Source organism: Caloenas nicobarica, chromosome 3 (assembly GCF_036013445.1).
Source record: "Caloenas nicobarica isolate bCalNic1 chromosome 3, bCalNic1.hap1, whole genome shotgun sequence".
NCBI lineage: Eukaryota > Metazoa > Chordata > Aves > Columbiformes > Columbidae > Caloenas > Caloenas nicobarica.
The window spans coordinates 51,832,455-51,854,953 of record NC_088247.1 but is presented as its reverse complement, the minus strand read 5'-3'; the positions used below and the strand labels follow the sequence as shown (position 1 = coordinate 51,854,953).

The window sequence follows — 22,499 nt, the reverse complement described above, 5'->3', positions numbered from 1 at the left end:
AGAGTGGATGAAAACAGAAGATGGATGCAAGCACAGAAGATGAGAAGAGGGCCACCAGTCAGTTCTGTAACTTGTCACTTCAGAAGAATGTCTCAATTGATTTTCGTAATTAAAATAAAACTGAGACACACAAAGCTGCTTCTTTGCACTGTGCAGACTGTAATCTATCATCTTATCCTAACTGCCTAAATCATTCTAGCAATACCTACTGAAATAAGTTACGTTGGAATTTGCTCTTGGACCATACTCTTCCACACTGAAAATTGACACTGCACTGTGGTCGGGAAAAACTTCCTGTGGTTCATTTACTTTGGCCTCAGACATTTAAAACCAAACCAAAACAAAAAAAGAACAAAAGTTGTTCAATCCTCAGTTACAGAAAGACTTTTTTTTTCCCCTACATCTTAATACTTCAGGTTTAAAATAAACCACATAAACTAGAATAGTCCATTTGATTCTGAACAACCATTTCTCCACAAAGCAATATGTGCACCCTGCTGCGAGGGGCCTTTGTTTTTTATTTCTCCACTTCCCTAAAATATGTTATTTCAAAAGGCATAACAATTGTAAAGTAGACATGAGCATGCATAGTCATTGCACATACTCATTTGCCTGGAACATACAATAGACATTTTCATAATCTTTTATATGAAAACTATTTATATGGCCAAATTGAGTTACGATTTACGAGAAAGCTCCATTCTTTTTTCCTAACTTATTACACTATGTAAAATCCCTACTTTAATTTGATCGATTAGTTCTGTCTGAAGTTCCAGCTCTCCAAATATCGTCTGCTTCTGAAAGCAGCAGTTTTACATTAACCTTTAAAGACTAACCTAAGATTCAAAATTCCACCGGTAAAAAATGAAATCTGGGAATTAAAAAAATAAAATCCACCCAGCCTTCTGCCTGCTAATTACCACACAAGCATTCCATAGCTGTAGATAGCGGTTATTAAAACCTTGCTCAGATCATCCGTCTGACTCAGTAATTAAAAAAGAAAAAAAAAGCTAACACCTCATGCTACTGAGAGAGGAGTTCTGGCTCCTGTTGTCTCAAGACTTCTTTTTATCACATGGTAGAAGAGAAGCATTACATTACACGCTTAAAAATCACATCGATAGTAAGACCATTTGAATATGGCTGTCAGGGAAGAGACTACCTTAGCATTGCTTCATATATGTACTAAATTGTGAGGTTTTTTATAGGTTATCGATAACACTTAGCACTTCAAGTAATAATAAAAGAAAAAACGTTTAATTATAATCAGAATATGATGGCATTAAACAGTTAAGGACCATTTTCTATTAGAAAATATAGAAACTGCAACTAATAGTTTAAAATCATAGATATGACAGAATATCAAACATACCAGAAAAAATAGTCAAACAGTCACAGTGGGTGGTCGTGTTCAGTAGCAAATAGACTTCTTCTTTTTTCCTGATACATTTTTTCCCTCATATTTTGCTTCCCTTTCCTCAAGAAAATGTTCAAGAAGCACCAAAAGCTAGTTCAGGACCTAACACTGATTTTAGCTTCAGCAAATCTCCCCTTGGAGACATCTCTCTCCATTCATATATCTTCAATGAATCCCAATGGGGATTTTGCAATGTTATTGCAATAAGGAGGACTCTTAGATGCTTTTACTATATTCTCTACCATATTTGATACTATTACTATCCCTTCTAGAGAAAAAATGACAAAACTTAAAAAATTCGGGGTTGCGCAGTGCACCCTTGCCATGAGCAATGCGCACATTAGGGTCCATCACAGAAAGCCTTTACCAGAAAGTGCTATAGAAAGAGAATTGTTTGGAGTTGCACTGGTGAGTAATTAGGTGGCACTGTGCCAATTTACAGCTTAACGGGAGAAAAAAAGAGAATGTAAACTAGGGAACCTCCCCAGACCACGGGTGCGCTGGAGTGCGGGTCAGCTGGGGAGCAGGATGGCCGAGCTGCAGCAGCTCCTCGGTTATGTTCCTTGCCAAAAGATATGGGGGAGCTGTGACCGAGGATGTCCTTGGGAAGGCTGCTTGTCCTTGGGGGTGCAGCAGGGAAACAGCATCCTAATGCAGCTAGTATTTGGGCAATCTTGGTTGGCTGCATGCAGGAAGGATGCTGCACCCATGGTTCGGTCTGGGTTAATCTGGCTTTTGGGACAGGGAGTCACCAGTTCTGCCACAGATCTCCTACCTGACCTTGGGCGCTTTGTGTGTGTGTGTAAATAGAAGCATTGAAAGCTCCCACCTAGCAACTCCATAACACTCCACAAGTCCTGTGAGTGTTAATATATTAAAGTTCATGAAGTATTTTGGTACGGTGGCAACAACAGTAACTTAAGTGGCTTAGGAGGGCAAAGTGAGATGAAGATGAGACAGGTAGAACTGGATTTATGTAGACTCTGGATAAAAGAATTTAAAAACGTGCTGTGATGTTGCTCAGGCCATGAATGCAGAGATGAGGGACAGCAGAAAAACTTCTCCTGGGGGGCCAGACAAACTAAGAAATATTTTCACCTTTTTTCCAGTGGTCTGTGCCTCTCCTGCCCTTTTGCAGCTGCTGTCTATGTAGGGTGTGCACACTGAGCTCTCTGTTGAGCCTTACGACCTGTGGCAGACGGCGAGCAGGAGGACGAGGTGTGTGTGTGTGTGTGACAGAAGACAGGTGACAGGAAGTTCAGTCTTGAGGCCTGGGTACAATTTCATGGCTCTGTGGACCATAGTCATGGATGAATTCAAAGCGGGGACAGAGAACATGACAGGGCTTGAACAAGTGGCAGAGATTTCAGATGCTCTTTAAGGTCTGCTACAGGGCCAGGCATGTGAGGGAGCACCAGAATGAAAAAGAACAAGAAAACCTCTTCCTATTGGGTCTGTTGAGATATAGAACTTCGTACTTAACGAAAAACCAGAAAAATGTTAGGAAATTAATGTTCTAAGAAAGAGCAAAAGTTTTTATGTGTGAAACAGTCACTGCAAATCTCAGAACAATGTAACCAGGCTGGAGATGGTAAGGAAAAATGTAAACTATTCCTTTCTGGCAAAGTACATTTAGTTACTCTTTGATGGGAAGACCGACATGAAAGATTTGTAGTAATGAGTTTTTTGAAGAGGTAAAAGGGAAATGATCCCTGTGACACTTTCTACAATGCTTTTCCAGTTCCTTACCTGTGCACTTTGTGTGGTTTGTAAAACCTCTTTGTGTCTATATGAAAGTGCGCTTTACCTTGTTTCTCAGAACCAAGAGCATTGTGCCAGATCTCCTTATGCAGGAATTTCAGAGATAAAATCTCTCGCTACTATAATTCCAGAAAAAATAATCATCTTGGAAAGCTCAGCCTTAGTCTGGCAGTATCACAGAGACACCTGGGATCTGTGGATAGTAATAATATATAAAGTGGTTTCACAGCAGATAAGAATCAGGTTAGAATGAATGTGTTTACTAATGAAGAGAAAGTCTTGGGGTCACTAATTCTACGTAGAAAAATATGCAACATACATATTAAAGTTTAAGACATCTGGAGTACTCTGTGAATAATAAAGAAAAATTGAAGAACAAAGAGAGCGAGGAAGAAGACGGCATATCACTTTTACCTTTTCCTGAGCTTTCAGCTTGCAAGAAGTAATTCCCTTCTGAACATCAGCTGCAGAGGACTTGCTACTCATATAAATAATGCTACTCATATAAATAAACCACGATGGCTTGCCATCCAAGAAACATTAAGTTCTGTGTTCTTTGACTTTTGTTAGTGGGAGAGGTAGAGCTCCTGGTGAGCTAGGTAACTATCTAGCCACCTAAGATTTCCCCCATGCGCAATAAATCCATATCTGCTATTTGTTGCAGCTCTCCTCTACTGCTGACCCCTTTGCAGTTCTGGGTGCCTCATAAACATTAGCTAAGCTTTGGTCTTTAGAAACCAGGAAACTGAGGCAGAGATTCAGTGTCGTATCAAAGTGAACCAGATTTCAGCCCAGACTTTGGTCACGGTTCCTCTTCATTTCATTCATTCCAGCTCATTTCTAAGGCTTCCCAACCAGCTCATTTCACTACTTGCTTCCAATAGCAGATCCGATGCCTGCAGTACAAAAATCAACATGTGCTTCCTGCGAAAAACAGTTCTGCAGACTAACCTTAATAAAAGCTTGACATTTTGGAAGAACACACAAGAGAACTCTAAAGCTTCTTAATGAAAACCAGCACATACAGATTCATGGAAACTATGCTAAAGGGAAGCTTTCTGCAGTGGTAGCCAGCCCTCTTTCTGCCAGGAATGTATTCTACACAACTCTTTATTTTCGCTCTACTACAAACTAACTCAATCTCAATTTCCAAATTAATTAAAAATTGAATCACAAGGTAATTCTTTATAAGGTTCTCTGTCTAATAATCTACTTATTTTTGAATCCTACAGAAGAAAGCAAATACATGAAGAACAAACATAAATGAACCCCCTCAAATTCTAGCACTTATTGCTTATGCCTATGTGATCTGTGCCAAAGAATGATTTTTCCCTGCAAAGTCATACTGATAAGTCCCCCTGTGACACAGGTAATCTTTCTTTCTTCCAGAAATTCCTTGTGGATTTTGACAGCTGTTTAAGAACTATAATGTGAAGTTTAAACTAAATATCCACCAACCTAGTTCACACAGGTTTGCACTGAATCTTTGTGGAGTGGTAAAGCTTATGAACTCGTATTGATCCATCTTGCAGGCAGGCAGACCTTGGTTGCTGTAGGCACAAGAGTAGACCTGCAGAGATCATAGCTTTCTACTCAGCAAGCAGACCGGTTCTACTCAGTTGCTAATATACGGGTGCCTAGAGACATCTGAGATGCTCTAAGGTCCTCCAGCACATTAGTCCAAATCGGGAAGGCACAGGTCTTCCTTAGGTCCTGTGCCATTTCTGCAAGACATGTGCTTGCATTCCCTGGGGCTCTTGATTAGCACCAGAGGCCTATGATTAGGCAACGAGTCCATCATGGCTGAGGTTCAGCTCCACATGCAGAAACATAATGTAAAGGATCTACGACAGGAAGCACAGCCACTGCAGGTTGCAGCACTAGGTCAATGGGGCCAATGTATACAAAAGAGTGCAGCCTAGGCCCTTGTGCTGCCCTCCACTCACCATGTTGGGTAGCTCTTCATTGCCTACAATGGGAGATTGCTGAGGAATACCAAATGATAGGTAGTCAGAGGAGTTTCTATACACTGTTGTTTCTACATCCATTCCTGGTACTTATTTATTTATTTCAAGATAGACCTCTGTGACTTCTGACATATGGCATCACACTTACAATGCAGTTGTGAGTCGATTCTTGTTTAAGGGAGAGGCTTGCAACTTAATGGCAAAAAATAGCTTCCGAAAACTATCCATCTCTCTGATACAGGTTTGGCAAGCAGAGAAGCCATCTTTTGAACTAAGCCATCAAGGGCATGACATCCTACTTGTGAACAGCAGTAGAGTCTGGTAATGATCTGCATGAGTTCATGAGCTTTCCAGGGGGATCTTTTTTATTCTGTGAATGAAATAAAATGTATTTGTTTAACCATTTTATATCAAAAATGCACAAAACAGACAAAAAGGAAATATGCATTCTCTTCATGCCAAAACAGCTGCTGACTTGTGCATGGTTTGTTTCCCTAGTGTTTCTTTCAGTCTTTTGATATTTTCAATTTAGCTCTTCTCACCCAGTCACTGGCAGACACTTATGTATGCTGAGAAACAGAATGAAATTAAAAAAGTGTTAAAAGAAATATTTCATATAATCAGAAGCAATATTAAAAAAAAAACCTTTGAGTCTAGAACTCTGGATATTGAATTATCTGCTAGACATTCTTCAGGTATTATATTATACTAGTCTGAATTCTCATGCATCCAATGTAAAGGAGCCACAACCTTCTTCATGATTAAGACTATATTTCAATGTTCTCTTCAATAAATTAAATTGAACTTAATGTCCCTCAGACAAACTGCTTAGCCAACCCTTTCAAACTTTCAGCATTTCTATGGAAGAGACCTGAAGGAGCAGGAGAGCTCAACGTATTATTAACAAGAGTTAATGTTGCAAGTGTTGCTCATGTATGGAAGATGTGCTCTTGCTTTTGCCTTCCACACAGAATTGGGTCTTCATGTCAGTGAGAAATCTTCCCTAAACCCCAAGTCTTTTTCAGCGTTACACATTGTTAGAATATTATCACACTCTAAGCGTGATCTATGTTGAGTGCTGACTGCATTCCTTCTGAATCTTGCATAGCATTTGGTTATTTTCTCAGGGACTATGGAGGAAAAAAATAATCTCCTCTTAATAATCTTTTCATGTGTTGGAGGCGAATTCCTTTAAGCCGGAGAACAGAGTTTTGTCTGGAATGCAAACTGTTCGTTTAGGTATTTTGGCTTCGGTTTTGAAAACACAGACTAGGATATGGCAATTCAGGTTCTGTGGGGACTCACTACAGAGAGAGGACGGGGTTGACAGGTCCTCAGCAGATCATTCTACTGTAAAAACGAGCTGCATTTTTTGGATGAATTGGGCTTCCTAACTGTAGGATCTTTTGTGCTTTGTCTCTCTGGTACTGCAGGTACAATCCAGACCAGACCGTATCAATCGTTCCATTCTCTCCTAATACCCTGAAATAAAATAAAATAGCAACACCAGAAGGTGATCACAAAACTATGATTGAGGATTTTCTATACATCCTGATTTTTAATGACCTCCTTATCACATGGTTTATGTGTTTAAAGGCAATTATATACAGCTACTATAGTTAACTCTCCTTAACTGCAATTTGTATAGTTACTAAATATTGTTGTTAAAACAAATGTTACTTTTAAATCCTGATGTCACCACTTTGGCAACCACATTTAAAGCATCATCATGACTTACAGAGTTTGCAACCTATTTCGCAGAAGTAAGTTCTTTGATAGACTACTTTGAAGTACACAGGCTTGAAAAACTTAAAATAATTCACCATATTGAGAAAGCATTTGACATGCTTCTCTATGAAGAAAGTTTCTTCCGTTAAAATTAAACACAAACATGATCTGATAACCAATAACCATTTTTAAGAAACCATTGGTATGGAACTGTCTTCCAAAACAACCAACTACTCTAGCTTATTGCTTTCAATAACTTGAAATAATTATTGAATAATTTGAATAATTTCAGTGTAGAACACAACAAGTTAGGAGGTCCAGCTCCTTAAGCTTATAAATGATATATCATTGAACCATAAAAAATAAATCCAGCAGAATTAATTGCAATTACATTATCTTAATTTCTGCACTGTGACAAATCTTTGGAAAGGGCTAAAAGGATTTTCACAGTCAAGACTCGTGGAGTCCTTATGCAAACATAGTTTACAGTTCTTCACTGTTTCAGGATTAGGACATTAGAAATCTTAGTTAAATACACAGATCTGCCAGAGATATTATTATGGGTAAGTCATTCAATCTTTTGGAGTTTCACTTCCTGGGGTCTAACAGAAAAGTCAGTACTTTTGTTATTTTGCCATTTGTTTGTCTGGTCTGCCTATGAGCTCCTTGTGGACAGAGACTGACTCTTATTGTATGCTTGCACGGTACCTTAAAGAACTGTGTTTTGAGTTTTATCCAGGCCTTGAATACAACCTAATATAATAAATAACTAGGATTTTGCAGTAGTGTTAGTTAGTACAACTCCTTTTGAAAATGAAAATGCACTTTCCATACACAAAAAATTCTGGTTTTCGAATACTTGGCAATTATGCTAAACTTGTTTTCCACTTTTAACAAAAGCAATATTGTTGATATCCAGCTTTTGAAAGCAGCAGCTTTAGCTTTCTTTGAACTAGCTTTCTGTAATATTCTTATCAGCTTTGTGCCAAACACGCGATTTAATATCAAAGGTAATCAGCTGAAGCAACCCCTGCTGTCTTTATGTAGAAGCACTTTGCAATTTTTCACTGTTTTGACTTTTAGATGAATAACTTCTTATTCCTTTTATCCTCTGAGGTTCTTTGAACACTATGCAAAGGTATAAAGAACTTGGCTCGACATGTATACTTAATTTTTTTTTCTTTTAAAGGATAGGCATTGCAGAATGTATCCACAGTTCAGCATTCATTTTGATACTCAGAAACAAAGAGATGCCATACTTCAAAGACTATAGAATTTTTTTCTTTTTTTTTTTTTAATAAACAAGGAGTTGTTATGAACAACAGTGGAAATAAGTGAGCTGATTTTCCTATGAAGTTGTGCCTTGCACTTGGTTTCTCTGTATGTCTAATAGGGTGCAAAGTCTCACAGATCTTCTAGTAGGTGGGTCATTTGTGGCCAGGCTCTCCTGGATGGATAGTCCAGTATCTAATCAGGAGTGATTTTACACTGTAGCCTTTCTCTGAGCTGCAGTGACAGACCTATTTTTTCCTCTCCAGCCTGCAGAGGCTGTAATATCTCTGAGAATACCAGGCCACACTCAAATGTGGATGAAATTGCATTACTGATAGAGGTTTGCAGTAGAGGATGGGCAGAAATTCCTACTCACACAAACCTTGTGATTGCATAAGCCTTAATATTTAGGAAAACAGACTAAGTGTTAAAGAATTAGCCTGTGTCCTGGTAGCTCCTCTGGCTAATATGGTGGAGGCATTGGCCAAAGGAGCTCAGAAAGCAGCAACTCAACCCAGTTGACAACAGCCGGCTTGGCTGACAACCAGGTACCTCCCATGACAGTTAGGAGGGGTCATCTGCTGAATTCCCAGCGTTTGGCCCATATTCTGGGTTTATGAAGAATTGCCGTGGTTAGGCCAGCGCTGTGACCCCTGGTAGAAACCAAAATTGGCCACTCGACCTCTAGTTTCTGACATGCTGTAAAATGCCCGAGACCAGTCATCACTGAGTATGTATAAACGATGCAATGAAATTCTAGCCTCCCAAGACTCCTGAAGCAAGAACCACTAAAGTCCATTCCAATAAAAGCAGAACAAACCAAAAGTGCTCCGTTTCTTTCCCTAGAAGAAAGGAATGGCTTCTCTGCTCAGATTGCCTAAAAGGATGTACTATAAGGGAAAGTTTGGCTTGCTCCTTCTTTTGCTGCCACACAGCCTAACTACTACAGAGTGGCAAATTGCAGAAGTTACAGTAGCTTAACTATGTCATTGTATGATTGGATATTTGTACCATCAGTGCAAACTTCACAGTGCCCCCTTGCACCATTTTACAAAAGGGTTATAAATGATACACTGCCAATTAGTAATAAAATAATATCTCTCTGTGACTTTAAGTCTACTCTGCAAAAGCTTGCGGGTATGCACTGGCCCAACTTTATTTTGCTTTTCGCATCTGTTTTAAATACTTTCACACAGACCACCGTACTGAACATGTAAAAAACAAAATCCAGACTGTTATTGTCAACTAACTCTATGTTTATCAAACATGAAATAAAATCTGTTAGAAAAGAGGTCCGTAACTACAGTCTCCCATCTTACCTAACCCATGGCTTAATTACAAATGTTGATGACATGATAGGAAATGATCACCTCTATTCCCAAATGACTCCCAAACTGTTGATTCCAAACTACACACAAGTACTATCTAGCAAACTATAAAAAGATTAATTGATAAATGTCTTTGATTACAAGGTAACGTAAGCTGATTTTTTAAATAGTTGTCTGCAGCACATAAATAATATTGGGAAACCAGAAGTCCCTGAGACAGCTGTTTACACTGTAAAAAACATAATCTGTTGAGTGGCTGATATTTGTGCAAACACAGTACACGAAGTGGAATAGTTCTAGATTAAGATAATTTAAACAAAGGATGGGAGGTGATATCAGGCCCAAGGAGCCTGATATTGTAGATTTTTGGAAATAACCTCTGAGCTTCTTTAGTGGATGATGAATATCTATATGAAAACAAACCCTGCTACATGAGATTAAATTTGTTTGTATGTGTGACCCACTTTCAGCCCTCCTGGCCTACCCTAGGCTGCTTTTCAGAAAGTAGAATCAGGCATTGGCCATGCTGCCAAAGAGGGTGTCACCTGAGAAATCAGCTTTATAAGGCAGTTCCATAATCCTTATGGGTTTTGATAATAAAAAATAAAAATGGTCTGGCTCTATTACTGAATACGAAGATACTTCCATATCATCATCCATACCAATTAGTTGCTTAAAAAGAAACTCCTCTTTCTCCAGAAATGATGGATAAAATGAAAATCTCTGGCTCAGATATGAGTAGAGAATTATATCTCATTGGTGGCTTGGGTATAGAACCAAATACTCTCATCTCTTAAAACAGTGGACCTACTACTGCCAGCTACATGCAGGACCTGTTTCTGATACTTAAGAGTTAGAAGATTCTTGATCTTAATATCATGATCTCAAGAGGTACAAAAACATCTAGTTTTGAAAACCAGTGTACAAAATATGATTATTTATTAGTTATAGCCATTCTTTTTCTTCCCTAAATAGCCTGAAAATACATGAAAAACCAGTGCAGATAGACTACAACGAGTTGCTACACAAGATTTCCTTGAAAAGAAAGGCATTGCTTTCAGAGACTATATGGCAGTGTGGGATGTTATAACAATATAAAGGCAGTCACTTTAGAAGACGTGGGAAACAGTTATGGACATTATTGCTCCTGAATAATGCAGTCTGCAGCCAGTGCAACATTTATATGCCCTCTGTCACAAGCTGTCAGCAAATATGCATTATTATGTGTCCTGGTGTTATAGAATATTTCCAGACAGGCTGATATGAAGAGGCACCATGTCCAGAAGAATGGCAGCAAGCACAGCTGTGTTAAATAAAGGCACACCCCAAGTCATTGGCTGGCTTAGGTTACACAGGTCTCCTCTGTGTTGCTATTCTGCTTGTGTCTTCTGAGAAGCAGGAGAGGAGCCTCTTTGTGGGCTTCCCCCAAAATGCTTCTTGAGGTCAGGGAGCTTCGGGGAGGGCAGCACAGCATCCCCTCCTGTGGCTGGAGGGCAGGCTGGGAGTGCCAGTCCGCGCAGTACGTGGGTAAACCTGTTTAAGTTATTGGTTTGACATGCAGAAAACCCCATCACAGAGTGAAACCTCTCCTTTGTGTGTTCACATGTTCTGCTCTGCTCTACCTCTGCCTCCTCCTGTGCTCTCCCTTCCCACCACCTGGCTCCCCCCACCACTCTCATTAATCTTTGTCTCACACATGTGCCCTTGTGCACCTCTGCATTTACACCAGATTTTCCTTCCCCCCATGTCCTCTGCTGCTAGTGGGGGAAGCAGAGATTCAGTGCTCAGTGATAAAGATGTACCAGAGATCCACGTTAAATGATGGCAGAAAAAGTCCTATTTAATCCCAGCCATGACTTGTGACTGGAGGAGCTTAGTACAGGCCGAAGCTGTGGAAAACATGACAGTCTTTGCAGACTGAGGACCACAGCCCCTATATTTCGGTAAGGATTCACAGGTGCAGCAAAAGCCCAGGTTCTTGTTGGGAGATTGAGCTCTCTGCCAAATATCAAGTCTCTGCATAATGACACCAACAGTCATGCTGCCGTATGTGTGAGGAGCTCAAGGCTAAATCTAAAACTATTTTAAAATTCAAATTTGAATCTCCATTTAAATATGAAGATCTGATGATCTAAAGCAAGACAAGATTGGTAAGAAGGAACTGGAACAACTAACATTGGTAAGAAGAACTGGAACAACTAACATAGCCAAAAAGAGCACACGAGCTCTCTTGAGTTTTAACCTCACAGGCTGACGTGAAAGAAGAAAGTTTTTTTCTTATTAAGGTAGCCTTCGCTGTAGAGATAGCAACTGAGATACCTATTACATAGCAAAAACTGAGCTAAATTGTAGACTCAATCCAATGTGTTTTGGTTGAAAATTTAATCAGCATTTTCTAGAGATGGCATTTATGTTCTTCAAATAAGTGAACGATGCAAGACTATTTAAATGATATATTCCCTTGTAAAGGTACAACTTCATCTGTTTCAAAATTTCCATATTTTTTATAGATATCCTAGTTTTACAATAGGTCTTAAAAATCTTTACTGTGTAGTATTTTAGTATTCTTCTGCTGGTAAAAACACAAGTCTCGAATAAAAAGAATGACCCAAAAAGAAATTATATGGCTTACGAATTTAACTTCCAGGAAAATGAAGGCACTCCCTTCCTGATCCCACTCCTCAGGTCTAAAAGGCCTTAGACTATAAATGTATAAAAATAGTTATATAGGATCAGCCCTGATACTCCATCTGGTTCTCTCTCCCATTTCTGGCAATAGTCAGGCCCAGATGTCACAGAAAATGGCAGAAGAAAACTTAAATAGCAGACAGGGGATCATCTTTTTTTTCTGAAGTGTTGCAGTCCCTAATAATCAGACTGTCTTCAGCCCAGAAGTATGTCATTTTATATCATGCCCCCTTATTTTCTTTTCTAATTCGTCCTTTCAGTTTATAGCATGTTTCCTGTATTTTTAAAAGGACAGAGAAGAATAACTGAAGGAGGAAAAAAGCTTTTGTGTTTGAGTTGTTAAAACGGCAGTTGCCAGAGAATTGTGAAAAATTGGAGGACTACATCAGGAGCAGAAGCACCATAAGCTGGAAAGAAATTCAAGTGCAGGAACAAGGCAGACAGCCTGAAAGTGCAATTGAAAGTGGGCTTTGAAAACCTGAGAGACTCTGCAGGAAAAGGAGAGCGGGTTTCTTTGGGCACTGGAGAAGGACACACAATCTCACAGAAATATGGCACCCACTGCCTCTCTCTCTATAGGATTGTTTTCAGCCTGTGCAGCTATGTACAGATATATATCAAGATATACACACGCTCTTAAAATACACATTGTAAATTCAGACACTGAATAATCAGCAACACATTTTCCATTTATCGAAAACACCAGACAACAAAAGACAGTAACTGTTCCTGAGCTGGATATAAAAGATACAAAAGTCTTATCTAGGAACAAGTGAAAATTCCCTGTGCATACAGACTTACAGAAGGCTTTCAGGGAATTTAGATTTATCTGTAGCATTTCTATTTTAATTTTGCATTCTAAAAAATGCATTCCACAGTGATCAAAATCGGCAAGCAGGCTAGTAACTGAATGACATTAATGAATGATGTGATAAAGGGAAAGCTCTGCTGACAAATGTTACAGAAATCTTGGTATACTACAGATTATCAGATGAGTCACAACTGTATTTGCTTATTAGTATTCCTTCAACTCCTTAATGGAGAGATATATTATTTTAAGCTGGATGTAGCTGTAGCAAAGAAAATCCTACATTCTCAACAGAGGATTTACACAAACATTTTCGGCCTGATCCTTAGATCCAATAGCTCAAAATACTACTAGTACTTTCAAGAACTATTTAAAGGAATTTCCCCGTGTATGAGAAAATGTAACATTGTGAATAACAAGTAAATTATGGGGTAGTCATATTATGGGAGTAAAGTTTTTTTGCATAGCATTGTTCTCATAAACTATGTGCTTCACTACATAAGCTACTCCTAACTAGAAAAACTATTATGCAAGGTAAAAATACATGTAGCTATTCCTGGAAAGATACGTATAACCTATTCCTCTATTTAACAAAATAGTATTTTGAAAAAAATTATGCAAATTAAATAATTAATTATTGTACTTTTCAGTGCCCCTGTTCAATAAAAAGCAGCCACACAAATCTTTTAAGATTTCAAACAGTGTTTTGGTTCCTTTAAATGATGCGTGTCTTGAAACTCAAATGAAGCAGTGATGCATCTTTAATTGCACAATTAAAATAATTTTTCATGGTTTCTAAATGGATTAGTTCTAAAATTACTTGTCTGCTGAAAAAACATTTCTGCAGAGCAGTTATCCAGTATCACATTTCTAGACAATGTCTTCTTTGTTATCTTGTCCTGTTTCTCATCCTCCTTCAAATGTTTATTGAACACAGTCACCTTTTTGAAATTATTTACTGGAAAGAATTTATCCTTCTCTTTAGTAAACTTCAAAACCTTTCCCTTAGTGAATCTGCTGCAAAAACCCTGGTATCTATAACTAAAATTTACCTCTAGTACACAATGCAACACTTGGGGTGTTTGAAATTAAGTACAGATTCCGTATTTTGTGCCTTAAGTCCACTTATGACACAATTCCCTTGGGATAGTTGGGAATAAAGTATTATTAGGAATTTATTGTAATTCAGAGCCACTGATGGATGGAAGAACATGGTTGAAACTTAGCCATGCAGAAATGGATAGGATTGATAAGCAGTTACTTCAGTTCATTTTCTGCAACAAATTTCTTCACAGAACAAGCTTTGTTTCACTTACTGGAGCTTTTTTCCCTAAATGACACAAACAAAAGCTTACTCTTTGTGCTTTACGAAAATATTTAGTATGATGTCCACTGCTGGTTTTTCTCCTATTTCAAAGCAAAAATAAGGACATTTTGTCTCCCTGATATAGTATGTCTGGTGCTCTCAGAGAGGCTCTGAAGCACAGTAGCTAAAGTCTTCCCTGAAATCTATAGTGATAAAAGATAGGAAGTATTAACTGAAATGTTGATTTTCCAGTGGTTCTGATATTTTAAAAAGCTTTAAAAAATTCCAGAAACTGGAAAGCCACCCCCCTCAAAATGTGTTACAAACTCCTCTGTATGCTGGTTCAGAAATGAACTGTGTTCCTTGTTATCTACGGTGACTGGGTTAAACTGCCAGTGTCCACCCTGAAGCTTTATGTTTGTTGTGAGGAACATGGAGGGCAGCAAAAGATACATTCTAAAAGTATATATGTTATTATTTTTGGCATTTTCTCATACAATTACTCCTATTTTTATGGTTTAAACTTCACACAGTTTTAAACAAGGTCTTCACTACCTGAAAACATGTCTCTAAAAACCTGTCCTGTATGTGTAATTCTTTACTTTGAATGTTCTGGTTGGTCTTTCAGAAGAAACCACTTACTTTCAATTGAATACAAATACACTAAAAAAAATCCACTCACGGGTTAGTAGTTTCAGCAAATTATTTACCTGATCATTGCTTTAGTTCTGTTTGTGTTCCTTAACTATTTAGATAGTGAGGTCTCCATAACATAAACTACATTTGGTTCTGTATTAATAAGGTTTTCATGTAATGAATGACCAACCCTCCTTTGAGCCTCTTTGCAGTGCCAAAATATAAAGTGAATGAAAACCAGCAAGTCAGTAAGAGGACTTCAGGGAATGCTGCTCCTGTTTGAATGCATGAGAAAGGAACAGCTTCAGGAAAATTGGTACTTACAATCTAATAACGTGGTTAAGCTACACGGTATTTCTCAATGGAGACAGTAATTTCAAGTCTTCTCCCTCTGTCTGCTCTTGTTTGCACAAAAAAAAGCCTTCTCAAAGTATCTGGGAGATTTTTGGCTCTCTATTAAATTTACTTAAGCTGGCCAACAGATTCAAAAGTTGCTGGCTGGATTACTGACAGAGGGACACAGCAGGATTTCCTTAGGAAGTCAGGCTAATCAGATTGTTTAAAAAATATCCAAAGTGAAAAAGTGAATTACATTTTATTTTCAATTTGCATTATATGAAACTAAATAAAACGCTTACAGAACCGAGCCTTTCTCACCCTTTATGTTTTTGCCTCCTCCCCCCTTACTTTCATATAAATAGTTTCAATTTCCCTTTTGAGCTTATTTTTCTTCAAATTGTCAACTTGGCAGTTTCCTATTTAAACTCATCATTTAAAAATCACATTTAAGATATTTCTTACTTATTTTCCTATATAAATCTGTGAAACATTTAAATGCAGTTTTAATATATATTTCCGCTGCTCATTTTAGTTTTACTGTAAAAGTTCCACAGGCAAAATTTCTTTTGGGCTGGAACAGCTGACTTTCCTGTCATAAAATACTAAAATACAGTTCAATATATGCTGACATGATATTTTGGATATAAGATTAATTTTCAGGTAACAATCACAAAGTTATTTACTAAAATATGGAAAAAATGACTGTCTTCAGCCATATTACTATTGTTATTTGTAGTTCAATGAACTCTTATAAACCTCTTTTGTTACAGCCTTAATTACTTAATGGACAACATTGCCAAACATTTCAGATTGTTTTAATTATATTAAGTGAGTTCAGGGGCACTTCTTTACACCTACTCTGTCATTATGTAGCCAAAGTACACATATTTAATACTGTCAAATTTCCATCATAAATAATATCCTTCAGCTTTGCAATTTTATTTGTACTGTTGTTTGAATTTCCTTTAAACTCTTGAAATATTTCTGCCATGCTTTTTCCCAGAACTAAATTTCATTTACTGTGTATGACCTTGTTAGCACAACAAAGAAAAGGATTCTTACTCTTTCATTAATGATGCAATATTTAAGCCCCAATGCCATTTTTAATTACTGACACAGCTCTGCCTTTCCATTGTCCTCAGAAGTGTGATTCTTAATTTCTCAGTGCTTCTCAGTCTGAAGATAATATTTTACTATTATCTGTGGAAGAGTCTTGTGTAGAGTCTATTTTTCTTCTCAGTGCTAGATTTTCAAAATATGTTGTCCAGTTCTCCAGTTCTCAGTCCTCTCATTTATCTTATCCTAACTGGTGTTTTTTTTTTTTTTTTTGGGATACAGGTAAGCAGACGAGAAAGGAGTCATGACTGCAACTTACCAAGAGTTCGGAAAGGTCTTTGGTTTGGGGTATGGGAGAAGAAACCAGGTTTCAAAGCGTTTGTGATCACAACGTCAAAATACTCTTCAAAATCATTCCTAGAAAGCAAAGGAAATTGAATTAGTTAAACTAATGAATTAGCTAAGATGCCACTAAATACTCTTTAAGAAAATAGTAAAACCTTCTTCTGTCACTTTTTTTTTTTTCTGATGCTTGTTCAGTGTCACTACTGCCCTTCTTTTCCCGAGACTGTCAAAACTGAGAAGTCAACTGGCTGAGAACTCACAGTGCTGGACCTTCAGGATCAATCCTGATTTGCAAAAAGATGTTCCTTGGCCCAGGGAGTTTTTAAATCTCAGAAGAACAAGTTACAGATGACATACTTTAATCTCAGGTGGCAGCATATGCATAGACAAGTATAGAAAGGTGTAAATGAGGGAGTTCCTTTATAAAGCAGAATATATGAGATGAAGTGATGGGGTAGGAAGCAACTGAAGACTGAAGACACTTAAACACAGGTGCTTATATTGTTGCTATCTGTACAGCATGTATGCACAGGCCTAATGGGTGTCTAAGATGACTCTGTAGTCAACGGAGATCTAATTAATGCAGCCAATGAATTCTACGGGGTGGTTTCACATACCCTACAGCTGAAATGTCATTTTGTTAGTTGAACTCTCTTCAGACTCAGCTGGCTGCTCTGGCTAAATCCCTGTTGGTTACAGGGTGGTTAGACATGTGACTCACAAATAAACACCTACCACGTATGAGTCTTAATCTGCCAGCCAAATCCCACCACTGAATTCAGATTTTTCAAAGATCATCAGCTCGATAAGAACGCAGATTGACACCTGAACTGTGGAAACCCGATCAATTTAAATGAGATTGAATGTTTCAGCATGGTATGTAAGTGGGACTTACTTATATTTATCTGTTTTTAAGAGATCTGTATACAAGTCAGAAACATTACAAAGCAAATGGGAAAAACAGGCAACCTTGGGGAACATTCATGCCACCTGTCCTACCATGAGATGGGCTATTTCTGGAGGTGCCAGTTATTCCTACTCTAGCAAAGGTCTTCCTTATTTTAAGGAATCTAACCTCACTTATTATATCATCAAGCTGGGAAACCACAGCAAGAAATAATAACAGTAATGCCTACTGACAAGTTTTGAAGTTACTAAAATATAAAATTAGACAAGTGTTGTTTAAAGAGTGGTTTTTTAAAGTATTTTTAAAATTATTTATTATTTATTTATATTTATTATTTTATTGGGAATTGTAAATATTCCCCACCTGTGAAGTATTTTATTTTATTAAAAATGTTTCATTGCTTAGGTGACTTTATTGCCTATAACATCCAAAAAATGACAGATACTCTTGCATGGAACAAAGAAACCACAGATAGAAAGCCCAGGATGGGTACAGGCAACTAAAATGCTATCAACAGTAGAGGAAGTTTAGTGGAAGTAAACTAGCTGACTCTGTCATTGTCAAATAATCCTCAAGCTCCCATGAGACTGAGATATCTTAACTAAAATACTGAATTTTCTCCCTATGAGCTTATCTTCAAGCGTTTATTTTGTGTTCTAAATTACATTCCAGACTTAAAATGGAATGTCTTTAAATTTCCTTCCTCTAATGAAATTTTAGCTTTGTCTATTTTTCTTCACTTGTGATCGTATGCAAACTTTTATATTTTTAAAAGAACCAGTATCGAATATGACAATGGTGTGTTTTTAAAATTAGGTTCTGCATGGAAGATTCCAGAAGCTGAGCAAACAGGCATGGCTCTTCTGTCCATAGGTGAAAAGTATTGATAGAGGTAAACATTTCAAATGAACGTACTGTGCAAATAATGAGTTCACGGGAAAGTTAACCTTGAACTTTCTAAGTAAAGCCAACGCTTCAGGAGCACAACAAAGACTTGTGGGAACAGTGGCAAATGCTTTGTGTAAAAAATTTCTAAACAGAATGAACAGTTTTCACAAGATTCAGTTAAACTTTTATTGATTTGTTGAAGAAAATACTATGTTTTGTGTGAAGAGAGGTGTTATCTATGGTCTTTTTTGAATCATACTAAATCTCATGTACAAAGCTACTGATTTTATGAGAGCCTGTACCTTGTGTTACATTATTAAGTAACATTATACATGAGAAAATCTGTTCCCACTGCTGCTTGTGCTTGGTATAGTGGCCTGTACTTACAGTAAATGGCTGACACAAAGGGTAGGATGTATCTTGCATAACTTCAGCCATTTAAAAATTGCATGTTGAATTCAGAACTAGTGATCCACGCCACAGACAGAGCCAATGGAGAAACATCCACATTCTTAGAAGACAATTCATCCCACTTATTTCAGACATAATTCTACGGTACAGAATGAATGGCCAAGGATGATGCTCAGTGTTTTCTCTCCACTAACCACAGAGGGAATCAATATGAACAGCTTCAAAAAATTCTTTGCTTTTAGATGGCTAACATACACGAAAATGTGAAATGACACTTGGCTTCAGTGACCATGTGATGATTAACCTGTCTTTAAGTGTGCTCCTGCTAACACTTAAACATTTAGTGAACTGGACATGTATTCTCATGGTAGGTAAGGCTGAAAAGTCACACCTTGATGTGGCAACTTGTGTGAGTGAACTGGCATTCGTTTCTGTAGGTTTACATGCCTTCTACACTGATCCCAGCAATATGTGTGTGCTCTGGCTGGGAAACGGTTCTCATTTTATTTCAAAAAGAGATTTTCTCTTAGACTTCCTCTCTTCCTACTAAAATGTCTTTCAGGTAAGGACAACTAGGTCAGATGACCACAAATGGGATAGTTTGCTCTTAAAATAGCAAATGATACACTTAAGCATGAATTTCTCAGTGCTGATTTTATGTGGACAATAATTTCTTAGTCAAAAAGGAACTTCTTAAGTAAAGCGCAAAAAGGTTAACAGTTACAAGGTAAGGATATTAGGAGTAAGAGGCTAAAACTTCATGCACATCTCGGCTTGTCATTTATCCTTACTTTTTGTTTACATTTGCCTTTATCCTTACATTTGCCTTTATCCTTACTTTTTGTTTTCATGCAATACTGTACAGTTCTGAACTCCTCAGTATCATATTGATTAACTGAAAGAAGTAGGGAAATAAATTGGTAAAGGACTACATAGACATAATTCAGGACTACATAGACATAATTCATAAGGGCTTATGTAAAGAATAAACTGCAGTTAGCCTGGTCAAATTAAAGTTAAGGGCAGAGGTAATAGGTGTGAACCTAGACTATATTCCAGTACTGCAAAAGCAACATGGGTGTGCAGAGTCTGATTGTCTGATACAAGAGGCATGGAATACACAAAAGCAATAAAAACGTTTAGAATTATTTTCAGGAAAAAATACTTCAGTAACGCCTAATGGAGAGTGGACTACTCAGTTCTCCAGAAGATGTCTTGGAAGCCACATTGCATGAGTCACTGGAAAATATGATTGTAATAAACACTGTAGAAAATCCTACACATGTGGAAAGAGAGAGTAATCCAGTATCCTTCTAGCAGAACATCTCTTTTCTGTCTTTTGAAAGGCAACCAACCCCCTCCCCTACCTTGCTTACTGTCTTCCAGCTGGATCTCTACAGCTGCCTTAAACAGCTGAAACATTATTGACCAAGGAAAAGAAAGCCAAAATCATTGCATGTGGTCAAGAATTTAGTTTTATATCAAATTTTCATTCAGAAAATAACTAGACAGACCTACACAAAAGAGTTCATTCACAGGCATCTTACTCATAAGGAGAATTGCTTTTTATGAGGAGGTAAGATTTTCCCCTCAAATGAGCAAATATGTCCATGCAAGGCAGCAAGAACTGGCACAGCAGATGCTCCATTTAGCATTTAGCCCAGAGAGTACAAAAGAGAAGTGATACTGGCAGGACTGGTTTTGGAAGGCAGCTCTGTCTTTCACCGTACCTATGGTTTTCTTACTGTGTTGCTGTATTCACTCTGCTGTTCCCACGTGTATCCAGATAGCTAAGGTTGGCTCACACTGCCCTACTTTGTTTCTAGCTATTTGCATCACTGATTCATTTGCTTCTAGGGATGTAAGCCATGGTTCTGCTGAATTTCACTGAATTTGACTTGACCAGTCATGTTCTTAACATTACAGCTAAAAATAGCTGTGTGATCAGCAACTACAATCACAACCAGTTTCCAAATGCAATGAACTACCTGTTTTGCCTTTTCTGCTGTGACCTGTAAATGCACATTTCTCATGCAAAACCATCTCTTGGAAACCACCATTGGGAAGAAGCATTTGTGAGCTCTTCCATGCAGATCTGCTGCAAGGAAATGAAATATTACTACTACTTGCACTCACGACAGGGGAAGTACAGAAAGGAAGTGGCTTGAATAAGACAGTCCAGGAAAAAAATACGATAAAATTGGGAGTCAGATGATGTACTGGGTGTTGGCCTGAAAGATACTCCCTGTCACCTTCAATCCCATCATGATGCCCAGAAAAGATGCAGGATATAAGTGTGCTATGGGTCAGATACAGCTCGTGGGCTCATCGATGGATGACTTTGCCTGGAGTACCCTGTGACACTCTGCTAGAGAGAGGCCCACCAGAAACCTCAGATCCAAATAATTCACAACACATAAAGAAACTCAACTTCCAACTTATCTCCAGTTGCTGTCTGGCAGATATAATTTGAAATGGACATTGCACTTACCCAATAGTATGTTCACACAGGAGCCTGCAATAGTCACTGTGGGAACTAGTAATTAATAGCAGAATCTTCCCAGCACTCTTCAGTTGTTTCAGCCACTTTTTTACAGACTCGGGACATCTTTGTAAATATTTGTCTGGGTTATTTTTCACTTCTGGGAAATACATCCCACAGTCTTCTGAAAAATTAAAACATAATTATGTATTATCCAATCCTGCTCACAAACCACTTAATCCACACAACAAATATCCTTTTATGTGCAAACAATACAATATTAAAAAGGCGAAGAAAAGTTTAAATTTTTCCCTGGGTTGTAACTCAATATAAAACAAGAAAGCCAGTCAAACTAAGAGGATACATTGTAGCAGAAATAAATTTGTATGACTTTTTTATTATGGAATTTTCATAGTTATTTTGTTTGATGTTCTTTTGCTCATACCAGAAAATGATACATAAATTACAGATTATAGTCTTATACAACAAATAATTACTTCCTGTTGCCTTTGCTCAATTTTTGGACACATAATTTGTGATTTTAAAATGGGTTTAAAGTTTAGAAAATGGTAAAGGACCAGAATTTCCCAAGAACATCTGTTCAGTTACTTCTGACATTTTAGGTTAGCATTGTCTGATGAATAACATCCACTTCAATATTTTTGCCTTTTTCACAACTAGCACTTTATCTATGAAAGGCTGACAAAACAAATTGGCAAAGACACACAGGTATGTGGAATACTAGGAACAAATGCAAAAACCCCACCACAAATCCAGCTTCAATAATGCTCTTTTGTTGAATATAACAGATACACTTTGCTGAATATAAAGTACACACTTGTAAGATTTTTAAAAGTGTGCAATAATACTAAGTTGGCAGTAAATGTTACCTATCCATTAAAGTCACCAATAAATATCTACCTTGATAGAACACATAGCTGCTTTACCAAGACATCAAATTAACATTAAACTTACCTTTTTATCATTTCTGTGATCTAAGACTACATATTTCCTCTGTGCTCAAACCCTCTATAACCAAAAATGTCAAGCTAGTTAAAGGTCTAAGAAGAAATATAATAATTGTAGAGACAGAAATGATACCAAGCATCTGGCTCTCAGTCTGTGTCTGTTACAGGATAATGAACATCATCATACAAGAT

The 22,499-nt window shown here is 37.6% G+C and overlaps 1 protein-coding gene across 1 annotated transcript in view; it reads right to left on the bottom strand.

Annotated features, from left to right (window-relative positions):
• Positions 1–22,499, bottom strand: part of NT5DC1 (5'-nucleotidase domain containing 1) — a 136,930-nt gene that overhangs the window by 25,893 nt on the left and 88,538 nt on the right. Inside the window, exons 7-8 of the mRNA XM_065631354.1 lie at positions 21,349–21,523; positions 16,626–16,723 (exon numbers count right to left, since the gene is read on the bottom strand). Coding sequence (XP_065487426.1) covers positions 16,626–16,723; positions 21,349–21,523 — 273 coding nt within the window. The remainder of the gene's footprint in view (positions 1–16,625; positions 16,724–21,348; positions 21,524–22,499) is intronic.